Genomic DNA, 21,950 nt, shown 5'->3' on the forward strand with positions numbered 1-21,950 from the left:
CTCAACTGTGGCTGTAAGTTGAGGATTACCTGTACGTGACCTGCTAATTGGCATAATTATTTTTTATAGCTCCCATTCCAGAATTATTTCCTTGTGACAAATTATTTCCTTCTGATCTCTAGGCGGTGTCAGTGAATCTGGTCGGGTAGCTTCCTTGTTCTTCACCTTCCTCTGTACGTCCCCATTTTTCCTCAGCTTTGAATTTCATTCATCTCTTTCTCCCAGTATTATTTTTTTTAAATATGTTCATTCTGGATGCCTACCCACAGCAAGCAAATTTTCATTTATTTATTCCAAACCAAGTGAGGTAAAACGGACTGGGGTGGGGTGATCTGAGGTGATAGCTGCTTATTTTCACTATAGGCAGAAAATCTAACCCTTATTATAAAAAAATAACTGTGTTTACCCAAAAATAATACCTACCCCAAAATAAACCCAAGTTAAGGTCGTCATCAGCCGGCTGGCGTGGCCGGCACCGGAGGCAGTGAGGGCTGACCATGTCTGGCAGCATCTGCAGCCTGTGTCGCACAGGTGAGTTGATTATCCGTCCAATCAGGAGGCAGAGGTGGGGGGGAGGCATGCGATCCAGATGTGCTGCGCAGGAAAGCCGAGAGACACGAAGATGGCCCCTGGCCCACTGACTCTTTGCTTTCTCATAGCCCACATGGCATGTCCGGATTGTGTGCCTCCCCCGCTGTGCCTCTGCCACTGTCTGCTGCTTGGACAGGTAATTGATTCACCTGCACTGCATGGAGTGCACTGACCAAGGGGCCATCTGGACAATGTTGACCCTCACGCACCCACTGCCTTTTGTGTGTATGCTGGGGGGAATGCACCCAGCCATGCTGATGAGCCTGATAATCATGTTTCCCTGAAAATAAGCCCTAATTTTAGAGCACCCAAAAATATAAGACCGGGTCTTATTTTCAGGGAAACATGGTAAGTTGATTGGCATTTAACATCATTACTGGTCAGCAGATATATGACTCTATAAAGGTTGTTTGTATCCTTCTTAAGTGGGCAGAACCTTCTGGTCTGTCCCCAGCGCTGTTCAAATGAATTTGACTTGGGCAGATTTTATGATCTCCACTTGTAAACTGGGATGTGGGGAATTTTCCCCTTCAGTGGTGCCCTTGTTTAAGCTCTCAAATGTGACAATTTGCTATTTTGAGTCTTGGCTGGATCAGAATGTGGAATGCTTGGAGCTGATGGCTGAATTCAGCAAGCTGCCCAGCAAAGAGCTCTGTTGCAATAGCAATGATGTGGCCCAACTGACAGAAGCTTCTGACAATAGATGAATAATGAAGCCTAAGCGAAACCAGTCTGAAGGCAAGCCTTCAGGGTGCAGGTTCAGCTAGAGCGGATATTAGAAGATAATGGGTTGGGAATAAACTGTCTTGTCCAAGTCTGATACAAATAACACACACATGCACAAGGAGTCGAGTCCAAGGCTTTACTTAGTCTGAGTAATTACAACAAGGTGTCTATAATATGCGGACATGCACACACAATCTCAAACAGTACAGAATCACTTGGAAATTTAACAAGCAAACTCCTGATAAGCAAAAGTTTCAAGTAGTAGGCAGAAATGTCATCCAAGCAGTATTGACTTTTGTAGAGCCACTGTAGGTCATCAGCCGGTCCAGATTCAAAAGCAGCGTTTCCACAGGCAGGAGTTCAGGGCACAAAAAACAAAAGGGTCCAGTAAATGGAGCAGTTGTTGCCCATGAAAGGTTGCTTGCTAGCTGTGGCTCTAAAACAGAGCCGCCCCAGTTGCAAGCAGTTAATGGAAGGGATACCCTTCCCTTGGAAGGACCTGTGCAGATCTCCTCTGTGGAGCCCTTCATGCCTTAGAACTTGGGGTGTCGGGGGCAAAGGATCAGGACCATGCATTAAGTTGCATTTCAGGACATTTATCCAGAGGTGAAATCCAGCAGGTTCTGACAAGTTCTGGAGAACTGGTAGTGGAAATTTTGAGCAATTCGGAGAACCGGTAGCGGAAATTTTGAGCAGTTCGCAGAACCGGTACTGGAAATTTTGAGCAGTTCGGAGAACCGGTAGCGGAAATTTTGAGCAGTTCGCAGAACCGGTACTGGAAATTTTGAGCAGTTCGGAGAACCGGTACTGGAAATTTTGAGCAATTCGGAGAACCGGTAGCGGAAATTTTGAGCAGTTCGCAGAACCGGTACTGGAAATTTTGAGCAGTTCGGAGAACCGGTAGCGGAAATTTTGAGCAGTTCGCAGAACCGGTACTGGAAATTTTGAGCAGTTCGGAGAACCGGTACTGGAAATTTTGAGCAGTTCGGAGAACCGGTAGTGGAAATTTTGAGTAGTTCGGAGAACTGGCAAATACCACCTCTGGCTGGCCCAGAGTGAGGAGGAAATGGAGACTTTGCAATATCCTTCCCCTGCCACGCCCACCAAGCCATGCCCACCAAGCCACACCACGCCACACTATGCCACACCCACAGAACCAGTAGTAAAAAAAAATTGGATTTCACCACTGCATTTATCGCTCAAACCTATGCACAAGAATCTGGTCAACTAAAGTTCAATACTAAATTGGCACCAGATAAGGGTCAGCGGAAGAGGACTTGGATTGTTTGTGGGAATGTAGTGCCTCTAGGCTGATGACATGCTTAACTCCAGCTCCCAGCCCTGCCTGCTCTTCTTTGACATGTGTGGTGAGGCCTTAGATCAGACCCCCTCATCTGCTGTTGCTTCTAGCTGCTCACAGGCTCTGCAGCTGAACCAGCCCCAAGTGTCTCCCTGCTGTTCTCTGAGGCAGGCTGCTCTCCCACAAGGTTCTCTGAAGTTACCTCCACCTCAGAGCCTTTAGAATCAGAGCCCTTTCACTTCTTGATCAATAGGAACACAGCTGCCAAAAATCGCTATTCATATCTACTGAATTCTTCTCCTTTTTTGTTTGGTAATCGTTGTCCGGTGTCATTCCTACGTTAAAGAATCTTCTACCCCAAAACAATGATTTTGAGTGACATAAAAGTGAACGTTTTTGTGAAAATATAAAAATGGATCGGTCCACGTTTATGTAGGATTTTAAGGGAAATGAACTTCAGTTCCTTATTAAACCTACTGACCAAGATAGGTTTTAGTTTTTTGCTCAAATGACAAACTTGGAACTGCATGTTTGCCTTTATCCAGTGGATTGATTTTATTTTTTACAAAGCTAAAACATCTTACTATAATCCATGTGTCTCATCATTTCTATACGCTCATCTCTTGTTTTGCAGTCTTGTTATGTTCCAACAATCAGTTTGTGAAGCGAAATGATTGCTAAGTGAACACATGACAGAGACGCTGCAAATATCACACACTGCTCTGCATCGTCAGGTGGGTAAAAAAATTGGTCATAAATGTGTCCGTTGGCTCAGTTCAACTGAGGTAGTTGCTAAATGAGAAGTGGGTGTAGTCTGATTCTTGTGCAAACGATGAGACTGTGATCAATACAAACTTTTGGCTGGTCTGGGGTGGCCATATGTCAGAATATAATCTGTCCATAGGGCTGGCAAGTAAGAGAGGGGGATGAAGAAGAATTTGCTATCTCGGCCTGCAGCGTAACGGCTATGAGGGTAGGCAGAGATTAGGGCATGTTCCATGCAGTCTGTAACTATCTGTAGGTTTTTTTTCTTCCATCTACTGCCAACAAATGTTTGGTTAACTGTGGATAGAAAGAAAGAATAAGAATAAGTCTGGCACCTGGACTGGGCAAACCATCTGTTTGTCAGCATAAGAAACAGTTAATTGGCAATCTGGGTTGAGATCTGTCCCTCGGCTGTAAAATAGTACTGTGTCTTTCATGCCATGATGACATTTCTCCTGTACCACAGCTATGGCTACCACCCAAAGAGATGAAACTATATTATATATTATAGTATTTTGCATATTGTTTTTACAGTGCTAATATTTTATTTTACCCTGCCCAGAGTCCCCTGTGAAGGAGATGGGTGGTTCTTAAATATGATAAATGAATGAATCAATGAATAAGTAAATAAAGAGTTGGAAAACTTGAGAGAATATTGTTGTTCTGGGTGTATCTTGCCATTTTTAATATTCCTTTCTAAATTAGGCTGTGCAAGCGATTGGCAATATCTTCCTGTGCCACTGCGTAGTCTTGCCTTGGCATTGGCATCTGTCATATAAATAGTTATTCTTTTTTAAAGTGTTTAAAATCTCTGGAGACCAGCAAATCTTATGAGATTTCAGTCATCACATTCCCATGATCTCGTATCAGAATTCTAAAATTTTGAGGGATTTCAACATTCTTGCCTGAAACTTTCCAGTGTTTTTTTTTTTAGCTGATAGAATTATTAATGTGATGTTTTGAGGTGGAGCCTCTGCAGACTTGACAACGGAGCAGCTGATAATAAATTTCAGATGTCTTGGGAGGCATAGAGGCCATTCAAGAAAGCAAAAACAATTCATGGAACTGAACTGCTCTTTTCCCGCAAGAGGGTAATATGGGACCTATATAAAGCTGAGGGCTATTTGCTGGATCTGGTCTTTTTAAAAAAGGTGCAGAAGACTGGTTTTGTTCTTTGTAGGAAATCCTCAGGTGCTATGATGAATCATCTATTAGGATGTCATTACTGGAAGCATTTTATATCGTAAAAAATAGTACAAGTCTCCTGTAATATATACACTGGTGGGATTCAAATGCAGCACTCTGGGACATGGGGGTTAATTACAAAATGGGCGCTTTGCTTTATGACATCCAGATCCAGTGAGCAAGGGGTGTGAACTGCACAGAAAATACACTTGTTTGGTTGTGAAGAAATATCCCCAAAGTCAGATGTACACTAAATGTAGACTGACTTTTAGCTACACACTTCCCCAGCAAACAGCAAATTTTGAAGCTGCTGGTAAAGAGGATTCATTTTAGGATGAATAACCACAGTTTGTATGTTGGAGGTTCCTAAAGGAACGCTGAGAAACTCTGTATTTTAAAGAAAATTTGAGGGAGGGGTGCAGAATATCCCTTCTCCGCCTGAGGCTGTAGAGACCCGGCATCAATCAAAACATTTTTTGTGAAGCAGCTGATCAACACTGACAGGGTAAGCCACTATTATATGAAAATAAGAGCAAATTTCACTCCATTTTAGTACTGATGATGTTACCTAGTTTGGTAATGAAACATCTGCAAGAAAACTGTCAAGCTCAGAGAGTACCAAGGAACCCACAGTTCAACCCTGAGCTACAAATATTCTCTTCTATCGATAAACACTTTTTGGTTAGAGAGACTCAGAGCCTGCCTTATATGAGATGGCTCCCAGTGGATTTCATTCTAAATTTTGATATGATTTCTGTAAAGAAAGAATGTAGACTTATAGTGGCTGAGTATCTGATCCTTCATACATCAAAAAAATACAAAGCTAGGGGATAAACAAATAAAAATATTTGAAAAAAGAAAAGGCTCAGGAAAGAAAAAGAGTGAAAGTGTAAGAAAGAAAGAGGAAAAGAATGACTTCCAACTTTCTTTGGTACAGATATAAGTAAAAATATATATCAAACTCTTACTCTAAGATTAACATTTGTCTACATTATTACCATAATCCCTTATTTAATCATCAAAACCCAGATCAATTTTTAATTTCAGTTGCTCACAAAAAGTCCAGTAATGGTTCATATTGCTTTAATCACTATTTGTTAATAAAACCACAACTGATTTATTTAATTGCACCAAACTCTAAATAAAACAGGACTGAAAAATCCTAAATGCTAGCATAGACCCATGCGTCTCAACTTTGGCAACTTTAAGGTACATAGATTTCAATTCCCATAATTCCCCAGGGAGCATGAAGTTAGCCCATCTTAAAGTTGCCAGGACTGAAAATCGCTGATCTACAGATAGGGATTCTTCCATTCCTCTTTTACTGGTTCCTAGTTTTAAAATCTGAATAACCCATGTGCATAGGCATATAATTTAGTTACTAGATGAACATTTGCTACTCTGCTGTTGTTGAATTCCTTTATGCTATGTAGAGAAACAAGTTTGCTATCTACTTGTTATTTTTTACATGTCTCAGTATCATTTGTAGCCTAATTTGTTTTTGCAGATTTTCATATTGTTTAAAGCTGTGTCCTAGTTAGGATAATGCAAAGCAGAGTTTGTTAGAACAATGAAGTGTAAACTTTAGTGTGGTTGCAGCAGCTGGAGCAGGGCAACGATTGATAAAATCCATGTAACCACAATAGAAATGTTCATATTAAAAGAAATATTTTAGAGGAAGAGAAGGACCAGCAGAAAGGTGGATTGGCTCATTACAGCAGCAATGGCTGCACTGTCTGGAAACTTGAAGGATCCAATTGGAGACAGATTGTCATGGGGAATATCTATGTCATTACTAAGCGCAAACATTGACTTAATGGCACATAACCAGTCAATCAATTTTAAAACAAGTATTATATGCATAGCCATATACACACACATTTTGTTTTGAAAATGAAAATGAAATAGGCTGGACCAGGAATTAAGTAATGTATAACTTTCCATTTATTGTTTCCTGGCTGACATCATTCCTCACTTTATTTCTTTGGTTACCAAGCTAACAACTACGAGCCAGAGCTAGTGCTACTATAGATGTAGGTCTATGGAGATTCTCAGTCATCCAGGTCTTGGTTGTCCGAAAGATGCTTTTTCAAGAGGCAACTGGATTTATTTGTTTTTCTTTCAAGACATTTTGCTTCTTATCTAAAAAGCTTATTTAGCTCAGATTGGATGGTCCTTCCATTCTCCCCCATCCAGTCAGAGTTGAAGAAGCTTCTTGGTGATTAGTGAAATCTCTTCAAAGAAAAACAAGAAAATCCAGTTACTTCTTGAAAAAACACCTTAGTTGTAAGATGGAAAGTGCCTAAAGAAACAACGCAGTGTAGTTAGGCTAGTCAATTGTATAGAACAAAAATGCTTCCACCTGAATTCTGTTTTATCAAGTTGCAAAGCTATACTCAAAGTAAAGTCTTAGAGTAGCAGGTATAATAACATATGAGGTATTGCTGATAAAAAGGGCTGGGAAGTGGCTCACCAGGCTAATGTAGACTATTATTAACACACAGCTGCCTGCAGTTACAATTACTGCAGGCTCAAGTCCCACCAGGCCCAAGGTTGACTCAGCCTTCCATCCTTTATAAGGTAGGTAAAATGAGGACCCAGATTGTTGGGGGGGCAATAAGTTGACTTCGTATATAAATATACAAATAGGATGAGACTATTGCCTTACACAATGTAAGCCGCCCTGAGTCTTCGGAGAAGGGCGGGATATAAATTCAAATAAAAATAAAAAAAATATTAAAAGTGGTGCTGTCAATAGGAACAAACTTTGCCTTGAATGGTAATGAGTAACTTACACCAGAGCCGTCTGGAATGCTTAAGTTACCCATTAATTTAACAGAACATAAGAGCTTTACTTTGGGGGTGGGGGCGGAGCTACCACCTTTTTGGGGAAAAATCAATAAGAAAACAGCATCCTTTTTCTGGGGATGGTCCTCAACAATTGGAAATGTTCTGTCATGTTTATTTGGTGAACCGTTGAATGAAGGGGTTGGAAGGTAGTTTGGAGATCCTCTGGTCCAATTCTTTCAGGGCCAAAGCAAGACCTCATGATGGCAGCAGTGATAGTGGGATGCTCTTTGTTTTTTTAAAAAAACAAAACAAATTTCTTCATTTCTCTCACTTCACTGGGATGCTACATTATAAAGACCCCAAGAAGGGTGTGGTTTTCTTTAATAGAGTTGCATGCGGTTCTACCAGCTGCACACATTTCTTATGAGCAAAATCCTGCCCCCTGCTCTGGTCCTGCAGCAGCGTTGATGGCAAACTCAGACAGTGAGGAGGCTGGGGAGGAACATGGGCCAGTCCTGGAGTCTGGGGAAAGCTCTGATGAGTGCTCTGAGGCAGAGATGGGGCAGGGCCATTTGACAGTTATCAGCTGCCTTTGGAGTCGGATATCAGTGGGGCAGAAGAACAGCTGGAGCCTGTTCCCGATGTGCGCATGCGCAGAGCTGCCAGGAGAACAGCTAAGGAACAAGGGCCGACTCGGGAGGTGGATGGCTCCTCCCATAGGGAATAAAGAGGAGCGAAAGGTGGGGGGAGTTTGCAAGAGACAATTAGTTCAATTCACGAGGGTGAAGATCTGTTCCTGACTTCTTGCCAAGTAATTGCTGCTACAGTGTGGGGTTTGGAAGATATTGGCCTGGCAACTCTCCAAGCCTGATAAAGGTCTGGAGTTGTGAAATCTAATGAAAGACTGTATGCTGGGACTTTGCTGGAGAGGAATTTCCCTTTAACCTAAATAAAAGGTTTTATCAGCACAAGGAGTTTGCTTCATGCTCTTGGGAAGCCTAGGTCAGAACACCCCCTTGCTACTCAGTGGGACTTTGCTTCTCAGCAGTGGCTGAATCTAAGATGTGACTCTAAAGCAGAGTTCCCCAACCTTTTTGGGTTGGTGGCAGTGGTGGGTTTCAAATTTTTTTACTACCGGTTCTGTGGGTGTGGCTTGGTGAGTGTGGCATGGCTTGGTGGGCATGGCAGGGGAAGGATACTGTAAAATCTCCATTCCCTCCCCACTCCAGGGGAAGGTTACTGCAAAAATCCCCATTTCCTCCTGATCAGCTGGGATTCGGGAGGCAGAGAATAGACGGGAGCGGGGCCAGTCAGAATTTTTACTACCGGTTCTCCAAACTACTCAAAATTTCCGCTACCGGTTCTCCAGAACTGGTCAGAACCTGCTGAAACCCACCTCTGGTTGGCGACCCAGTGGAGGGGCAGGGGCAGGTGCCTTTACGCACATGTGAATGGCAATGCTAATGCGAGAGGGTGTATGTGCACACATGCACTGGCCAGCCACGGCCCACAGGTTAGGGACCCTGACTCTAAAGCACCACAGACAAACATGATCATCCCTCTCTTTCTCTTGCCACCCAGGTTTTTTTTGCTTTGGATACCAGTCCCCTAACTCCATATATCCTCTTTTCACCCTGAGAGCTTATCACCCTCTTTTATACATAAATGGAAATATGCTCACACTTAGATTCACGTATTGGTCCCTCAGGAATAATTCCTGCATCTGATGAAATGAACTGTAGTTCACGAAACCTTATGATATGAGAAATAAGGTCCTGCAAGATTACCTTTTGCTGGCAATGTTACCTTCCTGGTTTGCAAAATTTTACACATTTTTTAAACTTACATTTTCTCCAGAATTCCTGGCCGTAGAGTTCTTTGATATCAGCTGGTACTTTGCTCCAGAGGGTTTTGAAGAACTCTGCTGCACATTTATCTACTCCTGTAAAAAATGCACCTGGCTCAATGATGCTGACTTTGACTCCAAAAGGATGCATTTCACGCCTACAAGAAAAAACAACTCTTTAAAAAGTAGGGATTTTCCTCCTGCCTCCAATTGGTATCATTCCTTGCTCCATCTTGCTAGATCCCCAAATGTGCTTTTCTTCTACTTACCTTGTTTTTAACTGAAGACTTCCCCCCCCCCCCGAGAATAATCCCAGAATTCAGCTAGAATTTATGAAAACAAGATTTTGATAGCCTAAGAGCTGAATGAAAGAAAGTGACTCAAACAATGAAGGAGATAAAAGATACTGTCCTTTCTATCCCCCAAAGGAATTTGCTTTTAGCAGACCAAAAAATCCAGAAGAAAAATTTAATTAGGACATTTGCAGCTTTGGAGGATAGCAGCAAACCCATTTAAATAATAACCATTATGAAAGAGATTTTAATTTATACCCTTCATAAAATATTCCCTTGATTGTATCATGACTTGGGTGTGAACTACACACCCATCTGTGTAGTTTTCCTGGCAACAGTGGTTTGCCACTGCCTTCCTCCAGAATATTTTTGACTATCATCTACATTGTGGATTTGCTAGTTGTCTACTATCCAAGAATGAATCAGGTCTTAATTTTTGGAGATCAGGCAAAGTTGGCTTTTTGATGCCACCTGCTGGGCTACCCTTCATATGAAGTCTTCTTCTAGTTTTCAAGCTGAGCTCAATTCTTCTGACTTTACAAACACATTCCATTTCTATATACGCTAAAAGCAAAACTTGATCTCGTGGCATCCTAAAGTCTAATAACATTTTCAAAAAGATCAGTCAAGTTTGGGTATGTGGGGTTAGAAATATCATCATCATCATCATCATCATCATCAGATACAAAGGGTGGAAGGGGAGGATGCTGAAAATGTTGCAGGCACCTGTGCTGCCTCTCCCCCATCCCAGTTTGAGGCTTCTCCCCAGCAGCACAGCAGAATTGCCAATAAAAACTGCAATTGTGAAACAGATGGGGGAGAGCTATGTGCCGCTAGCAACAAATAGGAAACAGCCAAATAGATGGGACTGTTATTTCTTCACAGAAACAGAATTGTCCACGGGGAAAAAAAAGAGGCACAACAAAGCAAAACAACCCACATCGTGGAAGGTGCTAATGCTTAACATTCTGTATATTAATAAAGAAGAAGGAATTTTTTTAAAAAAAACAATGGAGGGTGGAGGGAGTTAAAGACAGAACAGTATCAGAAGAGAGCACTGCTCTATGCTAGTTAATAGTAAAGGTAATAAAAACAATGTCACAGTTCCAAGCCAAGCCAGCAAAAGAAGAGGCCACACTGAGCAGAACGGGTCTCTTTACTGGAGTCTTGGCTCGGCATGTGGTGAACAATATAAGTAAAAGGGTTTCTAGCCAGCATTAGTGGCTTCTGCTAGCTAGCTGGCTATAGGGACTCAGCACGCCCTGCCCTCCTGTTCCCCATTGCTCCCTGGCCGGCTTCAGCAAGTACTCTTTGGGCCTGGATGGCTTTTGAACTGACTGCAGCTGGCTTGCCTTCCTAGCTCCCCTCCCAGCATGAGTCCCATCACCCGACAACCAACCTTTGCGCCCCATCTGCGCATGTGTGGCAACTCTGAAACGGCACATTGTGGCAACTTGGAATGGTGTGCTGTTTTGGATATTGATAAACGGTATAGAAGTCATAATAGAACAAAGTATAGAGAAAATAGGGTAGGACAAGAAGCAATGGGTGGAAACTAATCAAGGAGAGAAGCAACTTAGAACTAAGAAGAACTTTCCTGACAGTTAGAGCAATTAATCAGTGGAATAACTTGCCTGCAGAAGTTGTGAATGCTCCAATATTGCAAGTTTTTAAGAAGAGATTGGATAACCAATCTGAAGTGTCTGAAATGGTGTAGGGTTTCCTGCCTAAGCTGGGGGTTGGACTAGAAGACCTCCGAGGTCCCTTCAAACCTATTCTATTCTATTCTATTCTATTCTAAATTATATAGTAGCAATAATAATAGAAATAATGAAGGATATGATAACAACAGAAAGCACTGAAAAAATGTGTACATTTTACCTTTGTACCTATTTTGTATTTTCAAACCAAGATATTCCCATCCCTTATATATAAATAGATATAAAAATAGATATAAATAGATATAAAAAATCAGCTGACTCAGCATCTTTTCAGTCTGCATCAATCAAAATTGGGTGCAGTTTAAAAAAAGAATCTGTGCCGATCATCATCATCATCATTACCCCCAAAAGCAGAATTAAGAAAATTAAAAGCAAATCACTGGAATGACAATTTTCTTTTCAATATCCATTTTGTTTTACTGTTAATGGGTAAGTGTTTAATAATGCAATTACATGGATTTCCATTAAATGGCATGTACTTAAACAACAACAACCAGAAATTCAAATGCTAGGGTGTGGGAATTTGAAAGGGAAACCAAATCAAGGGTTATTGATGGTTTATTTTGAAAGTAAGGCACCTGGACTTAAACCTGGATAGAAAATGTTCAAGATTTCTATGTTCCTGAACTTAATTTATTGCACATGAATGCTTCTTTTGGCTAGAATGTCCAAGCCCCCCAAAGAGACGGAAATGTCCAAACATGAGATGGCTAACAGATGGTGGTGATATGTTGGTTTGAAACTTGTTTATTGTGAAATGAGAGGCTAGATGAGTACTAGCCTCATCTCCTCTTTCCCATGGTGATAGCAGGCTTAGAAGAGACAGAATGAAATAAATATCCAAGGGAATGACTTGCCGGAGACTGTCAGAGAAGGCTTCCAATGCAAATTTTGAAGGGCTGTAGCCGCCTCCACCAACGGCAATTCTTCCAGCCAAACTGCTCACGTTGACCACTCTACCTCTGGCTCTCCTGATGAGGGGCAGCAAGTGGAGTGTCACATCAACTACTCCCAGCAAATTGACATTTAGCACCTTTGCAAAGTCATCTTTGGTCAGCCACTGGTTGGGAGCCAATGGGAAAGCGACGCCTGCATTGTTCACCAAGCCCCAGAGACCTGTGGAAACAGACTCATTACTTCTCTTATATGGAATCGAATTGATGGTTCAATAGATTACTTTGAAGATGTCTTCAGAGGTTTTAGCTGTTCATGTTGATTCATATAAACTGAAAGTTTTTTGGCATTAAAACTGAGCCCAGCATCACATTTTTCTTACTATACCTGCGCACACACACACACACACACACACACACACACACACACACACACACACACACACACACACACGTGTTATATTTGTCTGCCTGCCTGCCTGCCTGATCTGTCTGTCTGTGTCTGTTTGTCTGTCTGTTCTATTTTATCTTATCTTACCTTACCTTACCTTATCTTACCTTAGTATCATCTCCCCTGCAAGGAGAACCCAGGCCACTCACATTAACTCACCTCCCAGTTCTAAGCAGGATTATGGCCAGTAATTTTAGGATTGCACCTGTAGTTTTTGAACTAGCAAAACCTTTAAAATCTTTACCATTGAACTACTTACCATATTAGATATATTTTCTCTAGACACTTATATCTTCACCATGCCCTCAAGAGGCCCCTCAAGCTATTTTTTTCTTACGTCTTTAGTTATCTGAGTAAAGCAGCCAGCAACAAAATTTTCTAACTTTTTTTTATTACTAAGCTTAGTGAGGATTATTTATATGGAAGATATTTTCAAGACTCTTTTGTTAAATAGTATTATTTAGAGTGTGATTTCAAAGCAATGAGAATGTTCAGTTGTATTTAAAATTTTAGGAGGTCATGCTACCACAAGTTTAGAAGCCTTGTCTTACTGGCACTGTTGTCACTGAATATGGTTTTCACCTTTCTTGAAATAATACAACATCTTAAAAAGATGTGTTATGTTCTGAACATTAACTACTTTGATTGTTAACTACCATGTTCCTTCGAAAGTATAGACCTGGTTTTATATTTTTTTGGACTCCAAAATAAGCACTAGAGCTTATTTTCGGGGAAACATTATTTCAGGGTGATCGGCCCAGCTGGTCACCCCATCCCTCAGCACACATACAAGAGGTGACAGGTCCATAGGGACCAACAGTATCCGGCAGCAGCTACAGCCTGCTGCTTCCTTGGTCTGCGTACTCTGGGGCTATGCAGCCTGTGTAGCTCAGGTGAGTTGATTCCCTGTCCAAGCAGCGGATGGAGACAGAGGCGCAAGGGATGGGAGGCAGGCGATCCAGACATGCCTCGCAGGCCAAAAGAATGCGGAGAGTTGGTCAACCAACTGAGCCTCTGTGGCTCAGACTGGTAAGACAGTCTGTTATTAACAGCAGCTGCCTGCAATTACTGCAGGTTCAAGCCCCACCAGACCCAAGGTTGACTCAGCCTTCCATCCTTTATAAGGTAGGTAAAATGAGGACCCAGATTGTTGGGGGCAATAAGTTGACTTTGTATATAATATACAAATGGGTGAAGACTATTGCTTGACATAGTGTAAGCCGCCCTGAGTCTTCGGAGAAGGGCGGGATATAAATGCAAATTTTGAAGGGCTGTAGCCGCCTCCACCAACGGCAATTCTTCCAGCCAAACTGCTCACGTTGACCACTCTACCTCTGGCTCTCCTGATGAGGGGCAGCAAGTGGAGTGTCACATCAACTACTCCCAGCAAATTGACATTTAGCACCTTTGCAAAGTCATCTTTGGTCAGCCACTGGTTGGGAGCCAATGGGAAAGCGACGCCTGCATTGTTCACCAAGCCCCAGAGACCTGTGGAAACAGACTCATTACTTCTCTTATATGGAATCGAATTGATGGTTCAATAGATTACTTTGAAGATGTCTTCAGAGGTTTTAGCTGTTCATGTTGATTCATATAAACTGAAAGTTTTTTGGCATTAAAACTGAGCCCAGCATCACATTTTTCTTACTATACCTGGACAAACACACACACACGTTATATTTGTCTGCCTGCCTGATCTGTCTGTCTGTTCTATCTTATCTTATTTTATCTAATTAAAATGAAGGCACCTGGTAAGCATCATGGGAGGCCTATATAGGCACACCCATGCTTGTGAGCATCACACAGGCTGCAGGCAAGTTGAGAGACACGAAGACAAGCCTCTGCAGCCACCCGCCTGCTCTGACCCACTGACTCTTGGCTTTCCTGCGGCCTGCGTGGCATGTCCAGATCGCATGCCTTCCCCCTGCCTCTGTCTCTGCTTGCTGCTTGGACAGGTAATCAACTTACTAGTGCGGGCTGTGGCTGCCCACCGCTTCCTATGCTGGCTACACAAAACCCACTTCACTAGGGCTTATTTTGGGGATAGGTCTTATATTAGGTGCACACTTAAAAATCAGACTAGAGCTTATTTTTTGGGTAGGTCTTATTTTTGGGGAAACACAGTCTCATTTTGGATGGCTAATCATGAATCTTAATATGATTTTGAAGGATGGATGTAATCAGTTGTGGCCTGATTTGGATACCCGGGTATCTTCCATACCATTTTAAAATAACATTTGAAACCAAATTTCCTCATATTCACCACAAATCATATACTCTAATTGCAATGGCCGAGGAGCTATAGAATATGTATTTATGTATCTCAGGTGATTACATCTGAGTGGTCTTTAATATGACAAGATTTCAGAGAGGTGTCAGATGTAGACTTCCTTTTAAGGTGAATGACATCAAACTACTGCTTTGCAGTGATTCATCATTTTGATAAAAAATTTATACAGGGCACAGAGGAATTTATGTAAATAAAGATGATGCTAGAAATTGGTGAACTGCTTTGCAATGTGCTAACTTCCCATTTATTTATTTTATCTAATTAAAATGAAGGTACCTGGTAAGCATCATGGGAGGCCTATATAGGCACACCCATGCTTGTGAGCATCACATATTCTATGCTTGGCCTGCCTAGTATTCTTGACTAGGCAGGAGTTTGCTAATTTGGAGCTGAATGGAAATGTCTCAATAACCCCATTGTTATGGTCAGGTGACTTCCTGGAAGATTTCGATTGGAATTGGCTTATACATTCTGCAGTCGTGGTGGATTCACTAAGTTCCATAATTCTTGGACTCTTTTGGAATTTTGAAAGAATCTTGTATGTTCTCAAGGACTTTCCAAATTGGCATTCAGTAATGAATGCTACTTTCTCTATGGAAGAACATGATGGAAAGAAACACTAATCATTCTCAAGTAGTATCCTCTCTTGAGTGATGGAGTCCAGCTAGTCCCAATTTAATGAAGAACTAGGAGCAATATAACTTGTGAGATCACAACTAGAAACAAATAGCACAGGTTTCCCTGCAACTACAAATTGCTACTAATAACATATTCATATGCTTTCCATGATATGAGGACAGCCACGTTTTCTCACTGTTGTATCATCATATTGTTAAATAGTAGTAAACAAGAGATTTTATTAACAATACAAGGAACTACTATATCTAGATTTTGAAAGGATGAGTTGCAGTGTTTGAAGCCTGGGTTGACAAATGTTTAAACAATCTAATAGTACAGATATTTTTTTCTCTGACAGTGCTAGTTTTCATACCGTTCAAGAGAAGTGATATGGTAGCTCCACTGATTTTTGCAGAGTAAGTTTTGTGAGCAATATTGAAGGAGTTTTGCGTGCTTATAATAGTTTCACTATGGAATAGGTTATGCAAAGCTTGGAAGGCAACTTGATTCTAAGGTGGTTGAAATATTCTATTGAATGTCTGTGGAGATTCTCACAGAAGTGGGTTTCAGCAGGTTCTGACCAGTTCTGGAGAACCGGTAATGAAAATTTTGAGTAGTTCAGAGAACCGGTAGTAAAAATTCTGACTGGCCCCGCCCCCATCTATTCTCTGCCTCCCAAGTCCCAACTGATCGGGAGGAAATGGGGATTTTGCAGTAACCTTCCCCTGGAGTGGGGTGGGAATGGAGATTTTACAGTATCCTTCCCCTGCCACGCCCATCAGGCCACTCCCACCAAGCAATGCCATGCCCATCAAGCCACACCCACAGAACTGGTAGTAAAATTTTTTGAAACCCACTATCCAGGACATGGTTGTCCCAAAGTTGCTTTTTCAAGAGGCAACTGGACTGTCTGCTTTTTCTTTGAAGACATTTCATTTCTCATCCAAGAAGCTTCTTTAGCTCTGAATGGATGGTGGGGAATGGAAGGAAGTTGGCTAGGTGGTTAAAGTACCAGACTAGAAATCAGAGGACTGTGGCTTTTGAGTCCCACTTTAGGCATGAAAGCTGTCTGGCTGACTTTGGGCTAGTTAATCTCTTTCAGGCCAGCTCGCCTCACAGAGTTGTTATTGTGGGGGGAAATAAGAGGAAGAAACAGTATTATGTACATTCATCATTTTGAATTACTGTACACCCAAAAAGAGGGTGAAAATTTGGGTGTATCTTATACTCTGAATGTAGCCCACGCAGCTTCTCAAACTGAGGTTTCAGACACTGAAAGAAGCTTCAGGAAAAAAACCCCAAACAGAGCTTCAGAAAAAAAAGTCCCCAAATAAGAGCTTCAGAAAAGAAGCTCCCAAACAGAGCTTCAGAGGCTTTTTTTTCTGTTTTGGAGGCTTTCAGAGGCAGAAAAAAAAAAGCAAAAAAAAGGCAAGGCACAGAGCTCACAACCAAGGAAACTGTTGCTAAAATTCACCTCTGGAAACAGCTGATTGGGAGTATTCCAGGAGGCCAATCCACCTGCCAATCAGCCTTTTTCTTATTTTCCTCCCCAAAAACTAAGGTGTGTCTTATACTCCAAAAAATATGGTATTTCTAAAAATAATAAAGGTGGAATAAATAAATAAAAATAATTAGGTCCAATTGGGCTCACGCAGAAAGAACAGTATTTATACTGTACCTTTGTCTCCTACTTGCTCCTTCACCCACTCAGTTGCTGCTGCAACACCCTCAGTGCTGGTGACATCCAATAGGGTGGTTTTCAAACAAGCCGACGTGACTTTTTCCAGCTCTTCTGCCCCTTCTGGAGTGAGACAAGCGGCCAACACCTGCAGACCCCGAGCATCCAGCTGCCTGGCCAGCTGTTTCCCAAAGCCAGAATCACAGCCCGTGATGAAGACGTGTTTCTCTGTCAGGTTCTCCACCATTTGTCTTTCCAGGTACCATCGGCAAAGGAGCCAAAGGCCCAACAGGGCAGCCAGAAAGAGCCACATAGCTAAATCCTGCAAAATAATCACCTACAAACTAGAAAAATCCTGTGTATTAATGAAATAGCTTCAGGAATCTAAAAACATCAACAGTCGATTTGTATCGGCAATAATTTAATGAATGGAAGTATATTTTATTGCACCATCTCAGCTTTTCCTAAATACTCTGATGAAAGGGAACATGACATTTTATGAGACAACCTTTCCCACTGGTTGGCAGCATTTCCCATCAGGATACTCTTTCTAATACCTACCTCTAGTTCTCCAGAGCTTTTAATACAGGTAGTCGTTGCTTAATGTCCACTTGTTCAGTGACCATTTGAAGCAGTGGTGAAATCCATTTTTTTTTACTGCCTGTTCTGTGAGCATGGCTTGGTGGGCATGGCAGGGGAAGAATACTGCAAAATCTCCATTCCCACCCCACTCTAGGGGAAGGATATTGCAAAATCTCCATTCCCACCCCACTCTGGGGCCAGCCAGAGGTGGTATTTGCTGATTCTCCAAACTACTCAAAATTTCCGCTACTGGTTCTCCAGAACCTGTCAGAATGTTATAATGCCACTGAATGAGAGATACTTATGATAAGTCTTCATAGGTCCCCATGGTTGGGGCCACCACAGAGTCCATATGCTCCTGTGATCATGATTTGAATTCTTGGTGACTGGCTCGCAATTATGACATTGCAGCATCCCACATCATATGTTAATCATTTATAACCTTCAAAACCCTCCTTCTGTCAGGGACTGTTGTGTCTCGTCCGATCTCACCGCAGCCGGGGCCTTCTTATCTGCTTCCAAACACGGAGGAATGTCCTAGTATGCCTCCCGGCCCCAGCCCTGGCTCCATGCCCAGACAGGCTGAGGAGGGAGAAAAACCTCCAGCCCCCAGCTCTGGCTCCATGCCCAGGCAAATGGAGCACCTAGACCCCTCCCCCTCCTCCACAGCATGTGAGCCTGAGGGAGGTCAATTGCCAACAGCTGCAGACTGGAGTGACCCTCGCGTCAGAAGACTTGATAGACGGAGGCAACAGAAGGAAGGGAGGGGCAGGCCTGGATAAGTGCTGAGTCATGGAGCCACACCCCATGGCCTATATAAAGGATCTGCTTTCTGGCATTCTCTGAGTCAGGCAAAGTCTAAACATATCTTGCTGAAGTCACTTTCTGGTCTCCTGCCTGCCCTGAGGACTTTGCTAGGACTTTGGCAGAGCTGCTGAGGCACGCCTGATTCAGATTTCCCTGACCCGGCCATCAGCGGAGGAGTGGGACACGACAGGGACAGTCAAGGGAGGAGCTGGCAGGAAGATGCAAATGGTGAAAATGTGACTGTTAGTCACTGCATCCGTACAAGTAGTCATCAAGTTATGACCCTAATGGTGCCCGCCCATTCGGTTGAAGGTCAGGACAATATTAAATGGACTGGCTCAAGTAATAATCAGCCATCCCTGTTCTTTCTAGCGTATTCATTAAACGAATGCATGGATCATTAAGCAGGAATGGGGGAGATAATGCAGGCACTAGATCAGGGCTGTCAAACTCGTGTCATCACGGCGTCGTCACCTGACATATGGGGACTTCCGCCCCCTTTGCTAAACCGGGCATGGGCGTGGCCAGCAAATGATGCGTCTGGCCTGCGGGCCGTGAGTTTGACAGCCCTGCACTACATAATGAAGGCAGTAGCCCACCTGCCTCAGGCCTCCCCTACCCCGAGATAGCCAGGGCTTCCTAGCTCTTGAATGTCTTGCATGCCGGTCTGAGAAACAATGGGGAAGGAAAAAGATGAATGCACCTGCCATTCCTAATTCTGTCTCTGCCCTTCCTCCTGCCAAGGTGCCCTGCTTTTCTAGGGAAAAAAAAAAGAACCAGTTTTCTAGCCTTTTGGAGCTTCTTGGCTAATCAGCTCTCTGCCCATCAGCTGTCCATGAGCGCACTTGCAAAGCTCTCCTGCCTCTAGGCTTTGGGAAGAGGGCCCTTGCACAAAAGGCAGCAAGCTTCCCAAAACCTTACCTTTTCTTTCCTTAACACCTTTCCCTCCTTCCACCAAAAGCCACGTTTCTTCAATTAAAAAACAAACAGAAAAAAAGCTGGGAGGGACAGACTTGTTGATTTTCCCTCTCTGCCTCATTTAGCTGCTAAAAGTAAACTCTCCCTCTGGTCTCCAGTTTCTATCCCTTTTAAAAACCTTGCCTTGACTCCAGGCTGAAAAGCAGAGGAACCAAAAGGACAAAGAGAGAAAATCTTTCTACAACCTTTTCCCCTGAACTAAAAAAAAAAAAAAAAGAGTCATCTCTAAAAGTTGTGCCAGAAAATGGAGGATATTAGGTCTTTGCCAGCTTTAGCTATCTGTTGACTGCATGTAGAGCCCAGCTAGGACATCTTAAACCGTAGGCCAGTGTTTCTCAATCTTGACAACTTGTAAGACGTATGGACTTCAACTCCTAGAATTCCCCAACCAGCCATGCTGGCTGGGGAATTCTGGGAGTTGAAATCCACACATCTTCAGGTGGCGAAGGTTGAAAAACACTGCATGCTAGATGGTAGACTGCTTTCTACAGGCAGTCAGATGAACAGCTAAATAGAACAGAATAGAATAGAATTCTTTATTGGCCAAGTGCGATTGGACACACAAGGAATTTGTCTTGGTGCACATGCTCTCAGTGTACATAAAAAAAAAGATACCTTCGTCAAGGTACAACACTTACAACACTTAATGATAGTCATTGGCTACAAATAAGCAATCAGGAACCAATCAATATCAATATAAATCGTAAGGATACAAGCAACACAGTCATACAGTCATAAGTGGAAGGAGATGGATGATGGGAACGACGAGAAGATTAATAGTAGTGCAGATTTAGTAAATAGTTTGACAGTGTTGAGAGAATTATTTGTTTAGCAAACCTTGCAAAGATCCAGCATCTTTCATTTTGCAGCACAAGTTTCTAGTTGACTTAAGTTTTGGAGATGAAGGATTCCTCCCCCCCCCCCCCCGCCGTTTCTGGGGAAAAAACTGCAGGTTTCTCTCCTTGCTCACTTGGTTCCTCTACTCTTCAGCCTGGAGCCAAGGTAAGGTTTTTAAAAGGGATAGAGATGAGACAGCAGAAGGAGAGTTTCATTGTTTCTTGGGGGGTGGGGGGAGAATAGGAGCAAGGGGTATTATGCACCTTCTCTTTAGCGCCTGGACAAAAGATTAAATTTAATTCTAAGAAACAAATAATGAAACAGAGCTAGAAAATTAAGAGACAGAAATCAGAAATAAGCAAAGAAAAGGGTAAACTATTATAAGACTATATGCTAAGTCTGTGATGGTGAACCTATGGCATGCGTGCCACAGGTGGCGCATGGAGCCATATCTGTGGGCACGCGGGCATTGCCCTACTAAGCTCCAGCGCGCATGCGTGTGCCAGCCACCTGATTTTTGGGCCTTCCGGGCCCTCTAGAAGTGGGGAAATGGGCTGTTTCCAGCCTCCAGGGGGGTGGGGAAGGCTATTTTCAGGCTCCTAGAAAACCTCTGGAGTCTTGGGAGGGCAGAAAACCAGCCTTCCAGTCCCACCGGAAGTCAGGAAAAGGGCCGTTTCCGGCTTCTGGTGGGGGGAAGACCGTTTTCGCCCTCCCCAGGCTCCAAGAAAGCCTTTGGAGCCTGGGGAGGGCGAAAAACAGGCCTTTCAGTCCCACCGGAAGTCAGGAAAAGGGCTGTTTCTGGCCTCCGGGGGGGCAGTGGGGAGGTTGTTTTTGACTTCCCCAGGCTCCAACAAAGCCTCTGGAGCCTGGGGAGGGCGAAAAACAGGCCTACCAGGCCCACCGTGCCATCATGTGCCAAAAGCTGGGGGAGCGTGGGGGAGGGGGTCGCACACGCATACATGGGGCAGGTTCAATTATGGGTGTGGGCACACGCGTGCATGACCCCACCGCGCTCCCCCTGCTTTTGGCATGTGAGGCCAAAAAGGATAGCCCTCACTGTGCTAAGTCATTGGCTCCTGACCCACAGGATTCTCTTTACATTTGTGAGGATGAAACTTTTGGAAGAAAAATCCATCCGGTTCAGTTCCAAGCCGGGAGAAAGGCACTGGAAACAAAATGGAGGCTGGAGACTTGAAAAGAAGCTCCATTTATTGATGAAGCAGAACCACCAACCACATGTGATTTTGGGCAGCTGACAAAATGGGAGTTGAGAGTGGGTGGGTTTTTATATCTTCTTTAAGCTCTGTACTTGAGCTGCCTATTCCTGTGCAGGAACATGTCCTTTAATATTCTATTGGCTGTTGGGGGCGAGGGGCATGTAGGCGTTATGTAGAGCAGGGGTCTCCAACCTTGGTCCCTTTAAGACTTGTGGACTTCAACTCCCAGAGTTCCTCAGCCAGCTTTGCTGGCTGAGGGACTCTGGGAGTTGAAGTCCACAAGTCTTAAAGGGGCCAAGATTGGAGACCCCTGATGTAGATGTAGACCCCTGATGTAGCTGGCTCTACAGTATAGGCAAAAGAGGAAATGCAAAATCCTAAG

General features: G+C 43.1%; 2 protein-coding genes across 5 annotated transcripts in view; one reads left to right on the forward strand and one right to left on the reverse strand.

The window, feature by feature from the left end:
* TAC3 (tachykinin precursor 3) overlaps positions 1–21,950 on the forward strand; it is a 161,158-nt gene that overhangs the window by 16,188 nt on the left and 123,020 nt on the right. The window contains exon 2 of one of the 4 annotated variants that reach the window (XM_058171538.1): positions 3,252–3,351. The exons of 1 other annotated variant lie outside the window; for it this stretch is intronic. In XM_058171538.1, coding sequence (XP_058027521.1) covers positions 3,307–3,351 — 45 coding nt within the window. In that variant the 5' untranslated portion in view covers positions 3,252–3,306. Of the gene's footprint in view, positions 1–3,251; positions 3,352–21,950 lie in introns of those variants that run through there. 2 more of the 4 variants (XM_058171535.1, XM_058171537.1) reach the window with 2 other exon arrangements.
* Positions 3,365–17,460, reverse strand: LOC131192410 (retinol dehydrogenase 7-like). Its single transcript, XM_058171531.1, has 4 exons — positions 17,148–17,460; positions 12,075–12,333; positions 9,204–9,361; positions 3,365–3,679 (listed from the first exon to the last, which is right to left on the reverse strand). The coding sequence occupies exons 1-4, from the start codon at positions 17,458–17,460 to the stop codon at positions 3,462–3,464; spliced, it is 948 nt and encodes a 315-aa protein (XP_058027514.1). The 3' UTR covers positions 3,365–3,461.

Source organism: Ahaetulla prasina, chromosome 2 (genome assembly GCF_028640845.1).
Source record: "Ahaetulla prasina isolate Xishuangbanna chromosome 2, ASM2864084v1, whole genome shotgun sequence".
Lineage (NCBI taxonomy): Eukaryota > Metazoa > Chordata > Lepidosauria > Squamata > Colubridae > Ahaetulla > Ahaetulla prasina.